The sequence below is a fragment of the Onychomys torridus genome, chromosome 18 (genome assembly GCF_903995425.1).
Source record: "Onychomys torridus chromosome 18, mOncTor1.1, whole genome shotgun sequence".
NCBI lineage: Eukaryota > Metazoa > Chordata > Mammalia > Rodentia > Cricetidae > Onychomys > Onychomys torridus.
In genome coordinates, this window is record NC_050460.1 from 4,189,673 (window position 1) to 4,209,591 (window position 19,919).

A 19,919-nucleotide genomic window follows, 5' to 3' on the forward strand; every position below is an offset into this window, starting at 1 on the left:
TGGGTAACACCACTGGATAGGCTGGGCCTGGGTAGAATAAGAAGGGGGGGGTAAAGCAAGTGAGTCCAGGCGCCCCTCCCGCCACGTCCTAGCCACTGTGATGTGGGCTGTCCTACCCTACCACAAAGGACTAGAACCTCAGACCCCCGTCAGCCAGGATCAAGTTACCTTTCTTCCTGAAGTTGGTCCCCTCGGGTTCTTGCTTCTAGTAACAAAACTGATTAAGTGATCACACAGAGCACAGACATGTACAGATTGAAAGCCTGAGAGGCGCCCACTGGATCTCAGGTCTGCTCTGGCCCAGGTCCGGCATTGAACTCTGGCTCCTCACTGCACACTTGTGACTCTCTACCCCTCAGCCTCATTGTCTTCGTCTAAAATGGAGACAATGATTAAACAAAACAACCATGTAAATGCCAGTGCAGTGCCCAGCACATAGCAGATCCACAGTAGGCCTACTGCCGTTACTGCTCTGTCTGGCAGAGGATACACTTTATTCAAAACAAAACAAAAAACTGGCGTATACATCTGCAACTGCTATAGAATTTTTCTAGACTTGTCTGTGTGGAACCAAAATGACCCCACATAACACAGGATTGTTGGACTAAGGAGGGCTGGGAGGTCACTCCTCCAGGAGCTCCATGCTGGTACTTGTTGCTGATTCCAGACTATAGTTGATCAAGGCAGAAGCCTCAGGATTTCTGAGGTCATCCACTTAGAGGTCAGAGACTAATACTTCTGAGGCAGTCCTCTTTGCTCATTGGTCCCTCTGCTTGAACTTGGAGGGTGGGGGAATCTCAGACTGGCTGATTTGCTTGATTTCATTATACTGTTACTTTCAGTTTCTCTTTCTGCGTCCTTACTACTAAATTCATCTGCTTGGGACTGTTTTCATGGAGTGGTCACATGCCACAAGACACCTTGTAGATAGATGTTCAGGCTCTTCTTTGGGCCTCGAGGAGTGAGGGAGAATAGCTTCCTGGTTCCTTGCTTGAGGTGACGCGTACTAGGGCTTGGGGAGCCATGGGCTTGCTTTTAGCTGTGGGTCTGGGGTGGCTGGAGAGCAGCACTGGGAAGGATGCCCATCAGATGCCCCATCTCGGTCCTCTGCCTAAACTACTGTCCACAGCAGGAGGCTCTTAGGACCGTGCACTGCCACCAGGCAGTGAGGGATGCAGTGCAGCTGTGGGGGTTTGCACTCCAGCCTCATGGGAGGGAGGCAGGTGACGGAGTAGAAAGATATAAATTGTCACATGAACTTCCTCTTTCAAATTCCGTTTGTCTGAGCTTATTCTTTCAGATCCTTTTCCCACCCTCTTAAAAAATGAAAATGGGAGGTTCGGGAAGCTGATCAGCTGGTCAGGTGCCCCCCACAAAAGCATGAGGACCTGAGTTTGGCTCCTCTCAGAACTCAGGCTAAACACTGAAAACGGCAACACATGCTGTCCTTCTACTGCCGGGGCACTGGAGAGAAACTGGGCGGTCTCTGGAGCTGTGGACCCCCTGGGCAGTCAGTGGCCAGCTCCTTGGTCCATTGGCCTAGACAGACAGATGAGCTTCATTGAGAGACTCTGTCTCAAAAACTAAAGGTGGCAAGCAATCAAGGAGGACGCTCGATACTGACCTCTGGCCTCTAGACTCACATGCTCACATGTATATTTGCATCCACATGTTCATGTGCATCCACCAAATAAGGGGGTGAAGCCAGTGGCTCCTTCCTGTAATGCCAGTACTGGGGAGGCAGGCTCAGGGGGATACTTAGCCCAGTGACTCCCTGTCTCAAAAATAAAAACCTAAGAGGTGGCAGAGAAGCAAGACCACTTGCTGTTCTTGCAGAGAACCCAGCACCTGTCCACCTGTCCATGTCAGACAGCTCAGTTATGTGTAACATGACACACATATACACACACATGACAAAGAGAGAGAGAGAGAGAGAGAGAGAGAGAGAGAGAGAGAGAGAGAGAGAGAGAGAGAGAGAGAGAGAGAGAGAACTTCAATAACCAATGTTTAAGTTTTTCTAACAGTGAAACCCACCAGGCCTGACATGTCCCTTCAGCCTCTTCTACTCATTGTCCCTATGTTTACACTGGGAATGCACAGAGGCCTCAGTGCCTGGCCATGCCCATGTCCCATTCACAACACCTCCTTCCTTTTCTTCGTCTCCTAGGTACAGGAGGCTGCTCACCGGGGCTTGAAGTTCGTCAGCGTGGTGCCTCAGTACCAGTCCTCTGTGAACTCGGCAGGCAGCAGCCGTTCAGTGCCCATTGCCAACAGTGCTACAGATGCCAGGGATGTGAAACACACCTTTGGGGACCATGCATCCTTGGAAAGTGATACCCCAAAGGCTGCAGATATGGATGCTGCCACTGCAGACCAGAACCGAAGACCAGAACCCAGCCAGGGCTCCACAGCTCAGCAGCCTGGCATTCCTGCTCCCTCAGAAGAGTCGGGGGCTGGCGAGTTTCCACTGAGGGAGCTGAGCCCAACACTGGATGGGCCAGAGGATGACCCCTCAAATGGACACAAACAGCTGCTCTCAAGGAGTAAGTGTCAGCATCAGGAGTTTTGAGCTGCTTAAAGAGAGGCTAACAGCTTTTTAGTACTACCCCCCCCACCCCACCCAGCAGGGCCTCTTAGGAAGGAGGAACAGAATTAGTATGTAGATGCAGCAGTACATTGAACAAGCGAAAGTTTATCCAGCGGCTATCTGGGCCTCACAGCTGTTTTTACCTGCTGTGGTTGTGGATCGTGGGAGGGACAGAGCCCAGTGAAACAGACTTACAGGGACTCCCAAAGTGCTTCTAGATGAAATAGTCTCATTCCGGGCTCCTGTGTTGCCAGGCACTTCTCTCCCCTCACAGAGGCAATGTTTGTGAGCCACACTCCAATGAGCTTGGACATTCCACTTCTGAATGTCTGCCTAAAACAAGGGTGTCAGAAAGCTGTGGAGGGCATACCATGCAAGGGCGGCGTTCTACTTGTGAGGATGGAAACATCCTGATCGCAGGGAGTGTGTGCAGTTGACAGTGAGCACCATGGGGAAAATGCTCCACCAGGCAGTGGCTACCGGTGTGGGATTTCTTTCTCAGTGGTCATGGCCACTGCACTGATGACATCACTATAATGGCTGATGTTTGTTAGTACTTATTGATTACCAGGCTCTGGGCCAGTCTTACATTCAAGTGAGTTCTCTTACCACTTCCGGCTGGCACACCTGTCGTAGGACTACAGGTGGGGTGGACATCCGTCCATGGCACCTCTCTACTTGGTGTCATGGATTGCCCGACAGTAGAATACTCACAAAGCCTCATGAAGGCATCTGTTTAGACCTTTCTGCATCATGTCCCCAGTGACCATTGCTGCTGTATTAACTAGTGCTTGAAAGTGACCTCTTACAGGTGCTAAGGGTTCTTGGAGAGGTAGAAACAAGGATAGGGTTTCTTTGTCTACATCAGAACTTCGTGAGAAGAAAATTACTGGAGAGTCAGTTCTGAGATCTCATTGCAGGGCTGCTCCAAAGAAGAGACTGGGGCTGCCTCATTTCTGAGATGTAGTGGAGCTATCGTTTATTCAAGACATTGATCCTTGAATAGAGGATCATAGAGCTGTTCATCCCAGTGAGGTAGACTTCTCCCTCATCCTGATGGTAGCTCAGATTTATATCTGATGTGAGGCTCCTAAGAAGCTCCATCTTGGTGCTGGAGACGGTGCATGCTGAATTCTGAGAGGGAGGAAGGGTGTGTGTGGAACCATGGGGACCACAAGGGCCCAGGTCAGGTGTGGCTTCCAGGAGCAAGGGACAGGAGGCACCACTGATAAGAAACCAATGTCGTGTACCCTTCTAGCTAGGACCAGACACATGCCCTACCTTGCTGTATAGCTTCCTGTGAAAAGGCTCAATGCATGCCTGGTGCTAAGGACTTCCCTGTGTAAGCCATTCTTCAGGGCCCTGGCTCCACGGTGCCACCCCTCACAGAATCTGACTTTAAGGAGAAAGGAAGCCATTAATCCTGAGAGTCTGTCCGGAGTGTGGATATCCCATCTGTCTCCTAGACCTCAGGACTTTTTTCTTTCTGAGGTTGACCCTTGACCCTGGGAGGCCTCTCCTAAGACTCTTCTCAGATACCCAATACCTGGTTCTGCCCTGTGGCTCCTTGCTTTCCTCCAAGCCCAGGATCTCCTGTGGCTGAATGTTGGAACCTAACATCTAAAACACCTTGGCCTGCAGCCTCCATTTCCCCAGGACCATGTCCTCTTCTGGGAAATGGTGGGTTAATTGATGTATCCTGAAGGCCTCAGCCCAACTGGGAGTGGGAAGTGGGATTTCCTGCTGGTGAGAGGCAGGGGCCCTGGGCTTCAAAGCCCTCTACTCTCCCCAGGTAGACAACTACCTCCTCTGCACACAACCCAGCCCTGCCCTGCAAACAGCTCACAGACCCTCTGGTCCCCTGGCTTATCTGATTGGCTGGGAAACACAAGCTACTAGTGGAGGGCACCAGTCCAGTTTTCCCAGGAGTTATCTCAATTACTCCTCACCACAACTGTGACAGGAGATGTCACAGAGAAGGCAAGTTTCCTTCCTGAAGGCTGGACATCCGAGGACCCTTTCTCCACAGGTCATAGCCCTCACTTGACCCCCAGCCTGTCTCCTGAGCCTTTTCCTATGGAGTTTAGCTGATTCTTTCCCTGAGGGATCTGCTCACTGCCCTGCCCTGGAAACACCCAACCCCAGCCTGCTGTCTATACCCCTCCTCAGCTCTCCTCTTGACTTTCTGTCAGCCTACACCCCAAAACCTCCTAAGGAGGCTGAACTGTTTCTACCAGGTGGACAACCACAGCAAGACAATTGAAAAAGAACCCAGAGGATGCCTCCCCCACCCCTCCTCTGTTAGTCTGTTTCCTATGTAGGAAAGAGCTAGGATTGGATCCGGGCAGGGATAGTCCACAGTGGCCTTCCTTTCAGAGGCTGTAGGGAGAGCAGGTAGCTGACCCCATCCCTGTGTCATGGTCCAGGAGTTTTACACTTCTTGCTCATTGACTTGGATTTCTCGTCTGGGAGCTTCCTGTTGATATGAGATCCCTGTGCAATACAGCCCCAGTACCCCTTGGAACACCTTTGCTTAAGAAGCAAGAACTGCCTGGATATGCCAGCCAGAGTGGGGTGAGGTGCCAGCCAGAGTGGGGTGAGGTGCCAGCCAGAGTGAGGGTGAGGTGCCAATCACCTTTCTGGATAAGAGGTCTCTGTTCAGTGGCCTCTTAGGCACTCCTCCTGATGCCCCCAACTGCGGCCACCAGCTTCTACTTTGTTCTAGTAAACTAACCTCTTACTAGATTTGGGCATGAGACCAGAGTTTGAGAGGTGTGAAAACCTCTGGGCTTTGCTGCTCATTGGCTGGGATTCTGAGAGGTGCAGCCGACCCTATCAGGCATAGAACTTCCTGTGGAAGTTGAGAGAGTGGGGTGTGGTGGGAGGTCACACCTTGCTGTGGTACCACCAATGTCTGGATCTGCCTCAGCAATTGTGACTTCTTCCCATTGGCTGTTCCTTTGTGTGCACTGGTCTCTGTCCTCTGCTGTCATGTCAGGTGGCCTCATGCTGGCCTGGAAATGTGAAGCAGCCTTGGTGGGGTCCTCCCACCACACACAACAGCCCTGCCTCAATAGGAGGTTCTCATCTTAGTTCTCCCTGCCCATGACCTGAGTTAGCAGCCCGCAGTCCCCACCCAGCCATGCCTGATTCTTCCAATTCAGCTGACTCCTCCAAGTCTGGCTTCTGATGACCACAATCTAGATTCAGTTCTCAATTCTATTTCCTCCAAACTAGAACTCTCCCTGGAAACTGAAATCCCACCAGCCCCTGTGGCTGGCTCTTTCACATGTTCCGGCTCTCTGGTTCCATAACTAGAGACAGGCAGGCAAGCTGCAGGCTTCCATAGGAACTATGTAGTTCAGCACTCAGGCCCAGGTGTGGGACCCAGAGCTGTGTGCCTTTCCTTTGCCCACTTCCTACAGCGTGGCAAGGACCATCAGCCTAGCTGTGCTTGGCCAGTCCGGGTCTCCTTGTCCTCCACTTACCTGCTCAGGTCAGTCACAAACATGTGAGGCACCTACATGGTACAGGGACCGTGGAGAGTGTAAGAATTCTAAATGAAATGTGGTGAGGCCCCACGGCACAGGGAAGGAGCGCAGGAAGACAGTCTGCTGCTCTTTGTGTTCTCTGCTAACATAGGCCTTCAGCCATTCTCAGAAACACTGCCTTCCTTTGGGACTCTCCCACATCTGGAAAAAGCTTCCAGCTGGAGTCATGGTAGAGTTACAGAGCAGCTGAGAAATTTTAAACAAACTTGGGGCTCCTCTTCAGAATCCTTGGTCTCTGTTCATATAAGAAGTGGGCTGGAGTTTGGGGGGCATGAGAACATCAAGCACATCAGTTTTGGACAGTTTCTCTTGACTGGTTTCCGTGGGATGGAGGGGCTGTGTATCTGAGATCAGGTCTCTCCCAGTCTCCTCACTGCAACGTTTCCGTCTCCATGGCTCCTCCTCACACAGCATTTCCCTCTCCTTCCTGAAAAGTGGATTTCGGTCTCTAACTTCAGTCTGCCTCCTGGGGAGGATGGAGCCTGGAAAGCTTAGATGCTGCTGGCCCTTCCTGCCTTGTCTGGAGTCCTCTCCTCCTCCACCACATTGGCTTTCTCACTTCTCATCTCAGCCTTGCTCCCTTTCTGTTTCATTATGCATTGGGGAGAGTGGTATTTTTATTGCCCCATGTGAGTGGGGACAATCCTTCTGTGTGTTCAAGTACTACCAGGTGTGGCCACAACCAAATTCCCACTCACTTCTCCCAGTGCAGCAGCTCTGGGTTCTTGCTCATACTGCATTGTGCTTAACCATAACTTCCTACAGAGTCTGTGCTCTGGACCAAACCTGTGTATGGTTCTGGCCAGTAGTGTTCAGGAGTGACTTTCAGTCCAATCAGATGGGTACCTCAGTTGTCTTGTCCCTAATGGATATGTCTGAGGTGAGGTCTGCCAGTGGCCCTGGGTCCCTGATGAGGCCCAGCTGCCCTGTGCTAACCTGCTCTTTAATATGGCCTCCATTTGTTCATCTCATCCCCCCTATCTCTGGCAGCAGAGATATCTCCTTGTTCTAGAGGGTATGCAGAATGTTCTATGACAGCCATATTTTGGGGTTTGAATGAGTGAATCATTAGGTGTGTATGCAGCAAGCTAAAGTAAAATAATAAATAGTTAATGTAGGGTAGATAGGTAGGTAAACAGACAGACAGACAACAAAACACCATTAAGCCAGGTGCTCACAACATCCAGCAGAAGTTGGTAGAAGAAGCTGAGGCAGGCAGCTGGGGTTCTGCATGGGTTTCCTCTCCTGGCTGAACTGGCCCTCTTTCCTGCTGTGGGCATTTTCCTGTCATGGGATGAACAATAGTAACATCTGCTGAGTTTGCGTTCTGGCTCTTCTCGAGGACAGTGTTTTCACTCTTGAGCTGTATTCCTGTTCTTTCCTCCCTGTCACTCACTCAGTTGGGAGGATAGCCCTTCCCAGACAAGTGTTTTTGGAGGACACCGGACACAAGCACGCTTGGGTTTGAAATAGGGGCAGGCAGACCTACCTCAAGAGCTGGCTTCTCTGTGAGCTCAAACAACCCGTGACAATATGTTACATATTACACAGGAGATATATTACAATAGTACCAACTGCTCCAATGGGGAAAGCTTGACCCACCATATCAGGTTCTTCTCCTTCTTAGCAGCTGCTGCTTTTATTGAACTTGGGGCATGAAGGACTAGAAGACACCTGGTCACCCAGCTCATACCTGACTTAGCCTCAGTCCCTGGCTTCTTTTCTCACACTGCAGCTGCCTTGTGTCACCCCAATCTTCCATTATCATGACACAGTTTAGTGATTGGCTCTGCATGCACCAGGACCTAACTTCTTGTCTGAAACCATTTCTGGGATAGACCTAGCACCTTGGGTCAGGCAGGTGGACTGAAAAGGTGGTTGGGTTTGGTGACTGGTCTTGCATTTGTTGCATACAATCCAGGTGGCAGTTTCCAGACATAGGCACTGGTTCTGTTGGATGGGATAGCGTGATGAAACTCTTGGTCACTTTAGCTGTTGGTGACAACAGGTCTCATGACTCAGGAACCTTACCAGTGCTTGACCAGATGGGGCTGGGGGATTCCCTGTGTTCTAGGATGCATCTCCTCCATGAGAAACTTTTCAGGTGTTACCTCCTGGCCCCGCCTGGCAGTGTAGCAAGCAGGAGTGGTTCGCCTCTGTGGTCAAGAATCAGTCTCTCTTTTTAAATCCTATTATTTAAATAAAGGAAAGCAAGCAGTTTTTAAAAAACAAAAAACAAAAAACAAACCAACGTATGTGGGATTGGATCTGAGGCTTGCTGTACAAGCATGACAGCTTGAGTTTGGATCCTCAGAACCCAAATAAAAAGCCAGGGGTGGCTATGTATGCCTGTAAAGCCGCCACTGCAGGGTGGAGTAGGTGGAGCCTGGGAGTGCACGGCTCATCTCATGCAGTCTAGCCTGAGTGGCAAGCTTAGTGAGAGCCAGCATCTCAAGGCAAAAGGCAAAAGCAACAAAGGAGACAACTAACGTTATGCATGCACACATGCATTGTGCATGTGAGTGTGTACACACACACACACACACACACACACACACACACACACACACACGTATGCACGTGCGCACACACCAGCTAGTACTTAGATACCACCCAAATGTCACAATCCCGAAATTTGAGAGCCTACACCCCCAGAGTCGTACAGGTGTCCCTTGTCAGAGCACATGTATGATTTGTCCTTCTCTCTAATGCCTACTGTTCTTTATGACCTTTGTGGTTTTGGTGTGGAAGGTGGTGGGATTTCCATATCACTCAAATGATGTCTTTGGCAGCCAGTGCGTGTTCCCAGCCAGCCTGTGGAAGCAGGTCTTTCAAGCTTGGCCAGCTTTGGTGGTCTGAGGAAGTGAATGGCGCAAAGACAGGCTCTCCAGTGTAGATTGACCTCCCAGGTATCTGCTCCTGGCAGTGGTTGCCGCTAACCGCGGCTGGCAGCAGGAACAGCGGAGGATGCAAATCAGTAGCGGGGTGGGGGGTAGGGGAGTGATTATTGATTTCTGGGCTATAAATGAAAGAACAGAGAGTTTCTGGCTTCACACCCAGGGCCTGCCTGGATGTTTGAGCTGACCTGCTACTCCAGGCAGGAACTCCCATTTACAGGAACATATTTATTTTTACATATCAATGTACTTGATGCACTTGATTGAGTATTATGGGTTTGGCCCCAGGAAACTCTCCCGCAGTTTATAAATAGCAAGTCCAGGGATGTAAAAAGATTCCTGGAATTAGAGAAATGTTTTTCTTTTTATGAATCTCCTTTTTTTGTTGTTTGCTTCTGTTTTTTAAGGCTATTACATTTACTTTGCAAACACTCATGTTTATTCTAGAAATATACTTCTTCCAAATGCTTAACAATGCAAATTAATTCCAAGTAACAGTCATCTATTATATTCCAGATTCAAAACTTAGTCCCAGCTAGGGATGTAGAGTATTTGCCTAACATGCATGAGGTGGGTTCAGTCTCCAGAACCATCAAATTGAGTGTAGTGACATACTTCCATAATTCATGCACCTAGTAATTAGAGGCAGGAGGATCCTAAATTCAGTTTGAGTGGAGCCTGAGGTGCATGAACCCCCATCTCAGAACAAAACACACCGCAGCCTCCATCCAAAGTGCAACTTCTGAGGCCTTCTTCTCTGGAAGCAACTTCAGTTGCTCCTGGAAATGGAGTTTTGTTATCTGGCAAGAGTGTGGCCTCAGGGATTCACAGCTGATACCATTCCTCAGGCTCCAGGGAGATTCCACTGAACCCAGGTTAGCAGGCTTGTTCTGTGGGCTAACCTTTCCTCTCTCCATCCTTTTTACAAATTCCCACAGAAATGGAGATCTTCGCCTTTTTCAACAGACCGAAGAGCCAGCAGAAGTGTCGGCAGTACTATCCCGTCACCATCCCCCTCCAGGTCTCCCGGAACGGCCAGACAGTGAGCAGTCTGGACGCCAGCTGGCTGGAGCACATGAGCGACCATTTCCGGAAAGGCGGTGTGCTGGTGAACGCCGTCTTCCACCTTGGCATGGCCAATGGTACGGAATGCCTTACCCACCTTCTTGTTCTGTGATCTTGGCTCTTTCCATCCTGAAAGCTGCACAGCCAATGAACACACAGCATTTGATTTCTAATTAACATATCTCAAGCAGATCTCATGAAGGCTAGACCCTCTGGGAAGCAACCTAGTGTCTTCTCAGATAAAGGTGGTGGTTTTCCTTACTGGTGGTAGCTTCCATCCTTGTCACTTTTGAGATGACAACTGCCTGGGACTGTTAACTGCCCCCCTCGGATCATGCCACTCCAGAAGCGCAAATTGATTGTAGACACTATTACAGTCTGAGGTAGGAAATAATGGCAGCACCTGGCTCCCGTGAGCTGTTGCTGGGACACAAGCCTCCTGAATCTCAAGTGCCCAGTACTCTGCCCCAGAAGTGAGCTCATCTATGGGGCTTTTGCTGCATGAAATCGTACTATTGATGTCAGCTTTTGAGGCAGAGGGAAAGTCTGTCCACAGTGGGAAAAGATTTTAAACCAAGGAAGGATTTGGGGTTAGCACGATGGTGAGTTCAGTCACCTTTGAAGACAAGGAAGCAGCTTGAGGTGTGGGGCTAGTGTGCCAGCGTGGACAGGTCCTGAGGGTTGTGTGTCAGCAGGACTAAGGAAGTGAGATGTAACACAGAACTTGTGGCTCCCAGCAGCGTCTGATAGCAGGTCTGATGGTGTGTAGCTCTCAGGCATTAGCAGGGCGGGGAATGGAGTTTGGATTCTGTATTATCTGGGCAGTGCCAAGCAAGCATTCCTAGAATAGAGACTCTGTTGTTCTGAAGGTGTAGGCTCTGGATGATTCAAAGCCTGGAACGATGCTAAAGCACAGACAGGTCTTAATTTTGGATGCAGAGTCCTTGCTTATTTCTGTTTGACTGTCGGAGATGTCGGAGATGGTCAACAGGTCGTTATAGCAGCAGCAGGCATGGTGAAGGGGTGAATGACGTCAAATGACTGAGTGACTCAGAAAAGCATCTAGAACAATGCTGTCCAGTAGAACTTTCTGTGATGGTAGAATGTTTTGGATTGTTTTATCCTGCTTGGTAGCCACCAGCCATCTTGGGCACCTATGACGTAGGAACTGAATTTTACAGTTTATTTCACTTTCATTAATTTCAATTTGAATAGCTATATGTCTCTAGTGGATTTGAGAATGCAGTTTTGAGGACACATTTTCTTCCCCAGCAGCAGATCTAGTAACTCCTTGATACAAAAGGAAGCCCTCTCCAGGTAGCTCCAGTGTCTGTCCACTTAAGCCGAGGTTTGGCACAGCTGTTTGGAGGGGACTCTAACACCAGGAGGTAGGTGGTTCTTGAAGTAGGCGTTCCCAGTCCAGTTCATCAGTCCTGGGGATGCCAGAGAGGACCCCATAAACTCTTGCATTTTTAGGGACAATGGCACTTAGGTCGGGGCAATAGCTGTTCTTTGCTTTTGTCTGGCTGGCCAGGCCAAGTTCTCCTCAGCAAACCTGTGGCTAATTTAATGACATCTGAAGGATGCACATCTGGTGGCAGCTACTCGGGAGGCCACTGGGTAATTGTTTTTCTCATCTTAGCAAAAGCAGGGTATTGAAAGGGGTGTCTTCAGCCCCATCATCTGAGCCCTCCCAGAGCTGCTGATTGTACCATGATGACGGCCCAAAAGGCAGAAGCCGAGCCAGCCCTGGGCTCTTCCCTGACTTCACTGGCCAAGCCTGCATCACAAAGCACACGGATTTGCTGGAGCTTTAGATCGGCTTCAGCCATGTAAAATGCTGTCACAGCCTCCTCTGGCTTTAGCTGCATCAAACCAACTTTCCATCTTTGAGGACAAATTGTGAAGAATCCCCTGTGACCACAGTTCCTGTAGCCCATACCACTGCAGTGCAGGGTGCCAGGCAGTGCCATGAAAACTGGGGGGCAGGACTCTGGAGCTGAAGTCAGGCGTGAAACCTGTGCTTCACCTGTGTCTTTCCACTGTGCAGAGGGAGGCAGCAGAGCCTTGGGGCTCAGTGGTAAGGGTGGCTCTCTCTGCTCTAAGGAGGCTCCGAGTCCCCACTGGCCAGGGAAGAAATAGGCACCTGACCTTTCCCAGAATTAAAAAGAAGAGCCGGGCTGAGATCCTTGCCAATAACCTTGTATGTGTGTGTGTGTGTGGGGGGGAACCAGTCTATCTGTCATGACTTCTAAATGGGTATTTACATTGCTGTTCAAAAGTATTTTCCACAGAGCTATAAAATTAGTAAAAACTTTGTCCTGCAAATAAGGTAAGGGCTCAGTCTAGACACTCGTTGACTCCAACATCTATTTTTACCTTCCCAGGATATAGAAGGCTTCATTCAATGCCAAAATTTGGGTTCCTGTCCTGGGTTTTTTTTTTTATTACTCAAATGGGCATGATGCCACCTCAGGCTTGATTGGGTTCCTGTTCTGGGCCACTTAGAGAGTTAAAGGGAAGGAATTGAAGGAACAACAGGTAGCAGCAGGGAAAATCTCCTAATAGCTGACAGAATTAACTGTTTGAAAGGAGTGGGGGAAGGGCCTTTTTTTTTAAATTAGGGATGAGGAAACACACACAGAACAAGGCACACAGGAAGACCCTCCTGCAGAGCAGGAACCCAAGACCTGGTCTTTCCTTGAGGGCTGGGGGTTTTGATGGTCTTTGAGATGTCCTCATCCCCTGATTGAAGGTTGGTCAGTTTGAACAAAGACAGGGAAGCTGATGGGCCACAACTTTGAGGTAAGCATGGCCTTATGAGGCCTTGACCTTGTCAGGCTGTTCTGGGGGCAGGGCAGGTAGGCTGGGCCTTTGTCTTGGGTCAGGAAAGTGGGAACATTTGCTATCTATTAGGGACCTGTCTAACTCCAAGTCACTTGGGCACGAGGCACAGGAGGGAAACCTGAGGGTGATGGCACTTTCTAGTCCTGGGAGCAGCCCTGGGAGCTAGGGACTGTTGCCTTCTTCATGGGACAGGTAGAAAGTGTCAAGGAGGTGGGAAGGAGAAAGAAAGGGAGAGGAGCTGGAGGTGGTGGGAATTACGGTGGGAACTTGTCTTCCCAAATGCATTTTTGGTGATTCTTGGGGTGTGGAGAGGAAGGCCCTAGAGTCACCAGAGAGAACATCAGGGATGAGCCCCAGGCTACCTTGCAGTGCAGGCGGGCCACAGGGGGCGCTCCAGCCAGTGAGTCTGTTTCTAGAAGGGTGAGGTGGGAAGACCTTGTGCTGAGCTGGCTGCATGGGGAGTTGAATGGGTTCCGGGAGCCAAGGGTGAGGACAGGGGACAGCGGGATGTTTACACCTGAAGACACTCTAGATGGCCGATCTCTAACCCATGACTCTGCCATCTCCCTGCCAGTGTCAGAGGCCCCCACTCTGTACAGTCACTACTTTGGGAGCTCACTTAGCCTTCATGGTCCTGTGGTCCTTGCTGGCCTCCATTTATCTTACTTGTTTGTGGTACTTTCCTCCTACACCCCCTGGCATTCTCTCTGCACCCTCCCTCTCCTCCACATGCCCTGTGTTCCTCTCCTCCCCATCCTGACCTTGCCCTGTCCTTCCCTGGCAGTCATTACTCCCTTTGTTTCAAAAATATCCTCACACTGGTTATTGGCACCAGAACCCAGTCCAGCAACGCACTGGCCGGGGCAACGCCATCTGCACTTTTGCCTAGAGGAGCTTTTTGTCCTGCCTGTGGCTAGAAGGGAACACAGCTTCATGGCCACAGAAGGGCCCACAGTGTGACTCCCTCAGCAGCGCCTCTTGGTGTCTGTTTGCCTGTTTGTCTAGTCACTGTTTCCTTTAAATTTGAAGGTAGTTCTACAAGCTGGTCAAGGAATACTTGACTACAGTACATTCTAAGTGACGTATTCTGTCCATTGCATCACACAGGGATCTTCCTTTTTTGTTTTATTTTGTTTTTTTTTTTTTTGTTTGGTTGGTTTTTTTCAAGACAGGGTTTCTCTGTGTAGCCCTGGCTGTCCCGGAACTTACTCTCTAAACCAGGCTGGCCTCGAACTCACAGAGATCCGCCTGCCTCTGCCTCCTGAGTGCTGGGATTAAAGGCGTGTGCCACCACAGCCTGGTGACAGGGGTCGTCTTAACTGGATGGCTCTCTAGTCCTGCTCCTCAACTCCTTTTTGAAACGGTTTATTTACATGTATGCATGTTTGCCTGCATGTCTATATGTGCGCCACATCCATGCCTGGTGCCTGTGGAAGCCAGAAGAGGGCACAGGGTCCCCTGGCACTGGAGTTACAGATGTCTATGAGCCACCATGTGTAGACAGGAATCAAATCCAGTTCCTCTGCAGGAGCAGCGAGTGCTCCTAAGAGCTGAGCCATCTCTCAGGCCCCCATTTCTGCTCTTTTGAAAAATGAAATCATCTTGAGATTCCTAGATACCTTGGCTGCACCCCAGTCTGAGTTAGCCAGGGTTCTCTGATGGAACTGGTCGTTCGACTGGCTTGCAAGACATGGTCAGTTTAGTCCAACCATGGCGATCTCACAGCAGAAAGACCAAGAATCCGCTACTTGTCCTAGACTACAGTTCCAGGAAGCTGGCTGGCTGTCTCCCCATTTGTCTGATCTATGATCTATGAGGCTTGGTGTCTCTCTTTGCTGATCTCGGGCTTGAGTCCTCAGAGTCTGCTGTAGAACTGCTGGTTTTCAACCACTGGTTGGGTTTAATGCAGGCTGCAGCAGCAGGGTAGATGAACTTGTTGGCAAGAGTAAGGGCAAGCAGGTACATGGCAGATGGGCTGCCACTGGGAGGTATAGCCTGCATTTAGGATCCATCTTCCTGATTCAAACAATCTGATTAAGAAAATGCCTCACAGGTGTGCCCAGCAGCTGGGGTTTTAGTTGATTCCAGATGTGAAGTTGATGACCAAGATTAACCAGCACAAACAAACAAACAAAAAGCCAAACTCCAGTCCTCTGGAAAAGTAGGACTTGTCATCTCAGCCCTCATTTAACTTCACACACACCTCTAACCCCAGCAATCAGGAGGCAGGTCTTTCTGGCCTATAGAGTCAGTTTCAAGACAGCCAGGGCAACACAGTGAAGCCCTGTCACAAACAAACATTAGCTACTAGTCAAAGCCATGGTGAATCTGATGTCATCTTTTCAGATACCTAACTGATCCGACCCCCTGAGGCTGGCAGGCCATGCGTGTTAGGAATATGTACACTGCCTTAGAGAGCTGTCCATCACTGTCACACCCCTATGAAAAGCAGCATGAACAGGGAATATGTGTTGTACTTGTACTTTTAGAGGTCTCAGTCTATGGTTGCCCCGCTCCCAGGCATCATGACAGAAGTCATGACCTAAAACTGCTCACCTTATACAGCTCAGAAGGTCTAGGGACAAGATCTGCATTTCTAGGCATGCCACCAGTGACCTACCTCCAGCTAGGCTCTACCTCTTCAGTCCCCCACCACCTCCCCAAAATGCCATGACATTATGACTTGATCGGTGGATCCATCCGTCCATGAAGCCTCAGCCTTTGGGACTTAGTTGCTTTCAAAAGGCCCACCAGATGGCAATCAGACCTTCAACATATGAGCCTTCAGGGGACACTTCATATCAAAACTTAGTATATCTAGTCCAAATAAAATAGTGTCATAAATACCTCATACAGATATCTTATGAACCCTTACACAGGGCCCACACCATTTGTTTTTTAGTATAATAGTGCCTGAACCCTGAGACTTCAAAGCAGAGAGAGTATGGTGCAGCACATAGTGTTAACATAAGGATCTTGTGAGCCTGATCCATTTTATGACCATTTCCTCACACCATTTGGCTCACGGTAGTGGCTTGAACTTCATTTCAGATGTAATTTGTCTTCCCAATACACATAAACTCAGACAGGTCATTTCAAAAACAAGATTTATTTTAAGTTATGCATATGTGTGTGAACATATGTGAGTGCAGATGCCTGTAGAGTCCAGAGGCATTGAATCCCCTGGAGCTGGAGTTACAGGTGGTTATGAACCACCTGATGTGGGTGCTGGGAATCGAATCCGGGTTCTCAGGCAAAGTAGGAATTGCTTTTAACTGCTTGGCTATCTCAGTCCCTCATTTAACTTCTGTGGCCTTCGCTGTTGTGTGTGCTGAAAGAGTGATAGCTTACAGGCCCTGTGGGAAGATTCAGAGGGAAATTGTGAGCCGTGCCAACAGGGTGCCTCACATGCAGTGTTTGAGTTGTCGGCTTGCTATTAGCTGGAATCCTCTGGGAGAAGTGGCTCTGAGCATGCTTATGGGGATTACTATGACTAGGTTAACTGAGGTAGAAATATCTGTCTGTTGTAAATGGCACCATTTACATTTGAGATCCTTCCTAGACTGTATAAAATGAAAATGAGCTGAGCAGACATCCGTTGCTCTTTGCTTGTTGACTATGGATGAAATGCAAGCATCTGCCTCAGGCTTCCACTGCTATGACTTCTCAGCCATGGTAGACTGCAACTATGAGCCTTAAGGCAAGCAAGCCCTCTTCCTTAAACTGCTCTTTTTTTTGGAGCTGAGGATCGACCCCTGGGCCTTGCACTTGCTAGACAAGTGCTCTACCACTGAGCTAAATCCCCAGCCCACCTTAAACTGCTCTTGATGGTGTATTTCCTCATAGCAGGACAGGGATTCAGACACTTCCCCACCTGGGTGGCAAGGCATTGACCTTGCAAGGCTAATCCCTGCTGACAAAAGAGGAGTGATTCCTTCACTAGAGGTCAGAAGAAGAATGCATGGAGGTAGGCAGGCCCATGGCAGCAGGAAGAGCTCAGGGTGGAAGGGAAGTTGATCTAGGCTTGGTTAACCAGTGATTATGTTCTCAGGTGATTGCCTGAGAGTATGACTACCCATACAGTTATGGTTATTGAGTTAGTTGTAGAGTTGCCTGGGGCTATTCCTGGAATCAAGATAAAGCTTCCAGTGGAGCATAGGGCCCTCTGAAAATCCACAGAACTTAACCGTCCGCGTTAGTGTGGACAGTCAAGTCCTAACCTAGTTTGTTCAGAGAACAATCAAATAACATTCGTTTATAAACCTGCAGAGACTAGACAAGCTGACTGAGCTCTTGGCCTGGTATTTGCATTCCAGATACTTTACCAGCCAGTACCACAGTCTGAGCTTGGAAGTGAACCCGGCCCTTAATATCTACAGAAGAGAATTGAGCATAGAATTTACCTCTTGAAATGGTGTGCTAGATTTTTTTCCCATGTCCTTCTTGCAAATCACAAGCTTGGAATGTTAAGGTGGCCTTTTGCCAAAAGACCAGCATCGAATATTTATGTAGTACCCAGCACATAGCTCTTTGTGCACTATGGAGAAGCATCTTTACTAAAAAATACAGTGACGACAGAATGTTTTCCATAAGTGGAGGATGGTTCAACCTTTTTACATCAGGACTCTTTACTCTGAAATGGGCCTATTTACACCCAGGTTGTCATAAACTTCAGGGAGGCTGAGCAGTAGAGGGAAGGAGAAGGAGAACAGACAAGTCCATCAAAGCAACGGCTCCTAAAAGCCCAGCCGTCTGTCCTCCGGAGTTCATTGACATCTGCCGTTACAGATGACCAAATTTTGACAGCTGTTCTGAAACTGCTTTGTTGTAGACAAGTATGTGATTCAGCCTTCTGTACTCAGGAGAGCAAAGCAGAGCAGCAGGCATGGGGTGGGGAGACAGGCAGGGAGCCGGACACAGTGGGAAGGACATCGGGAGGGCCCCATATTCACCTCCTCTACCTGGGGTCTCCACTCTGCCTCACCGCACTGTTGACAGACTAAAGCCATCATATTGTTTGTGTAGAAATGGGCATGTTAGTACTTAGAGTTCAGCAGGTGCCTTTAGAGGGCTGGGGGTTTTCCATCAAAGAAGATGTAGGGGAAGGCTTTGGAAGTTGGATGGCTGTCATCCCTCAGTATCCAAAAGGTTTGGTCCAAGGAACTCAGATGTTCGGATCTGCAGATGCTCATCTCCTTGTATGAAATGGCCTACTGACTATATATAGCCTCCTGTGCACTTTAAATCACCACAGGATGACTTATAGTATTTAACTCAGAGTAGATGCTGAATAAATGGTTTATTAGAGAATAACGGCGAAGAAAAGGGGTGTTCTTGTCCAACACAGATTTTCATGTTTTCCTATATGCTGTTGGTCAGCTCCATAGAAATGGACCCTGTAGAAGCAGAGGGCCACTTCTGAATTTTCTAGAGGTCTAGAGGAACTGTGTACTGTGCTGTAAGATCCTTGAGGAGCTACTGTGTGTCTTCCAGTGTTGAACAGCCATAGGTCAGAACGGAGGAAGCTTTTCTTCAGCATCTTAGGTGGCTCTCCTGTGGCAGGGGCTCTCCCCTGGCAGTGCTACTGAGCACTTAAAGCTGAGCCGGGCTTTGGACTGTGCTTGTCCTGAACCCCAGGGTACACATGAGGCTGTTCAGCTGAGGGGCACTTCTTCCTGGTCATCTGTGTTGCTTGTCCTTTGGAGACCAGCAAACTAACGAGGGTAACTCTCACTGAGCACTAGAGAGACACAAGCTTGCAGAGGCTGGTGCATGGAGTCCCAGACAGAGGGCGGTGGAGGGGTGTGGGGGAGGATAAAAAGGAAGCCAAAGTGTGCAGTTGGCTCACTTGGGGGACCTTAATGAAAACTGAGTGAGGTCAAGGCTACTGGTGCTCCAGGAATCACTGAGCAAGTACACTGGCTTCATGATGCTTCTTCAAGGCTGAGCACTGCCAATCAGTTGGTCATTGCCACAGGAATGCCGTGTAACAAACCATCCCCAAACTCATTGGCTTAAGAGTGGCAGTTTATTCTGCTGGGTTTTCTGGTTGGCTGAGCTCTGTTGTGATCCCCACCAAGCTCACGCACAGTCTGTTGGTGAGCTGGTCCCAGCTGGTCCACTAGGGCAGCTCTGTACCACATGTCTCTCATCTTCCCTGATGCAGCTGACTATATGAGGCATGTCCTTCCAAAGTGGTAACGGAGACATTTTGAGGTCAGATTCAACCCTACGCATGGTTTCAGGCTCTCCATCTTGCCTGCATTACCTTGGAGAAGTCTTATTACTGTTCCTTTCCTCACTGGTCACCTGAGTCTCAAGTCTCTTCTTAGGACTCTGCAGTTCATCTTCATGGGCCACTGGCTGGCCCACCCCACTGCGTTTGCCTGCAGGCTGTCCCTTTTCTACCAGGAACTCAAAACCCCTGCAAATCCACATCACTCACTTGCTTAGTACACTCATGTGTGTGTCTTAGTGTCCTTTCCTGTTAAGGAAACTCTCAACACATAGCAATCTGCAGCTTTTGTGTTCTCTACAAATAAAATTAAAAAGACATCAGTAGGAGAAAGTTATTTGCAACAATAACAATAAATAAAAGACTACACTTACTATGCTTTATGTATAAAAATTTTATAAATACCTAAAAAATCTAAAATCCCAATAAAAAATGAGCAAAAAACACTAACTAGACATTAATTGTCTATGGCTAGTAAACGTTGAAAAAACTCATTGGTAGAGCGCTTGCCTAGCAAGTGCAAGGCCCTGGATTTGATCCTCAGCTCAATAAATAAATAAATAAATAAATAAATAAATAAATAAATAAATAAATAATAAATAAAAATTTAAAGAAATCTTTTGTTTATCAGATTGACAAATTTTGAAAAGGAAATGTTCAGAGCCTACAGAGTTGTGGAGATGGAGGAACACTGACGGTGTTTAGAAGAATTTTAGCTGCACAACTTCCTAGAGAGC

The 19,919-nt window shown here is 48.9% G+C and overlaps 1 protein-coding gene across 3 annotated transcripts in view; it reads left to right on the plus strand.

Annotated features, from left to right (window-relative positions):
* Rftn1 (raftlin, lipid raft linker 1) overlaps nt 1-19,919 on the plus strand; it is a 197,452-nt gene that overhangs the window by 131,658 nt on the left and 45,875 nt on the right. For all 3 annotated transcript variants that reach the window (XM_036167750.1, XM_036167747.1, XM_036167748.1), the window contains exons 5-6: nt 2,168-2,543; nt 9,974-10,177. In XM_036167750.1, coding sequence (XP_036023643.1) covers nt 2,168-2,543; nt 9,974-10,177 — 580 coding nt within the window. The remainder of the gene's footprint in view (nt 1-2,167; nt 2,544-9,973; nt 10,178-19,919) is intronic.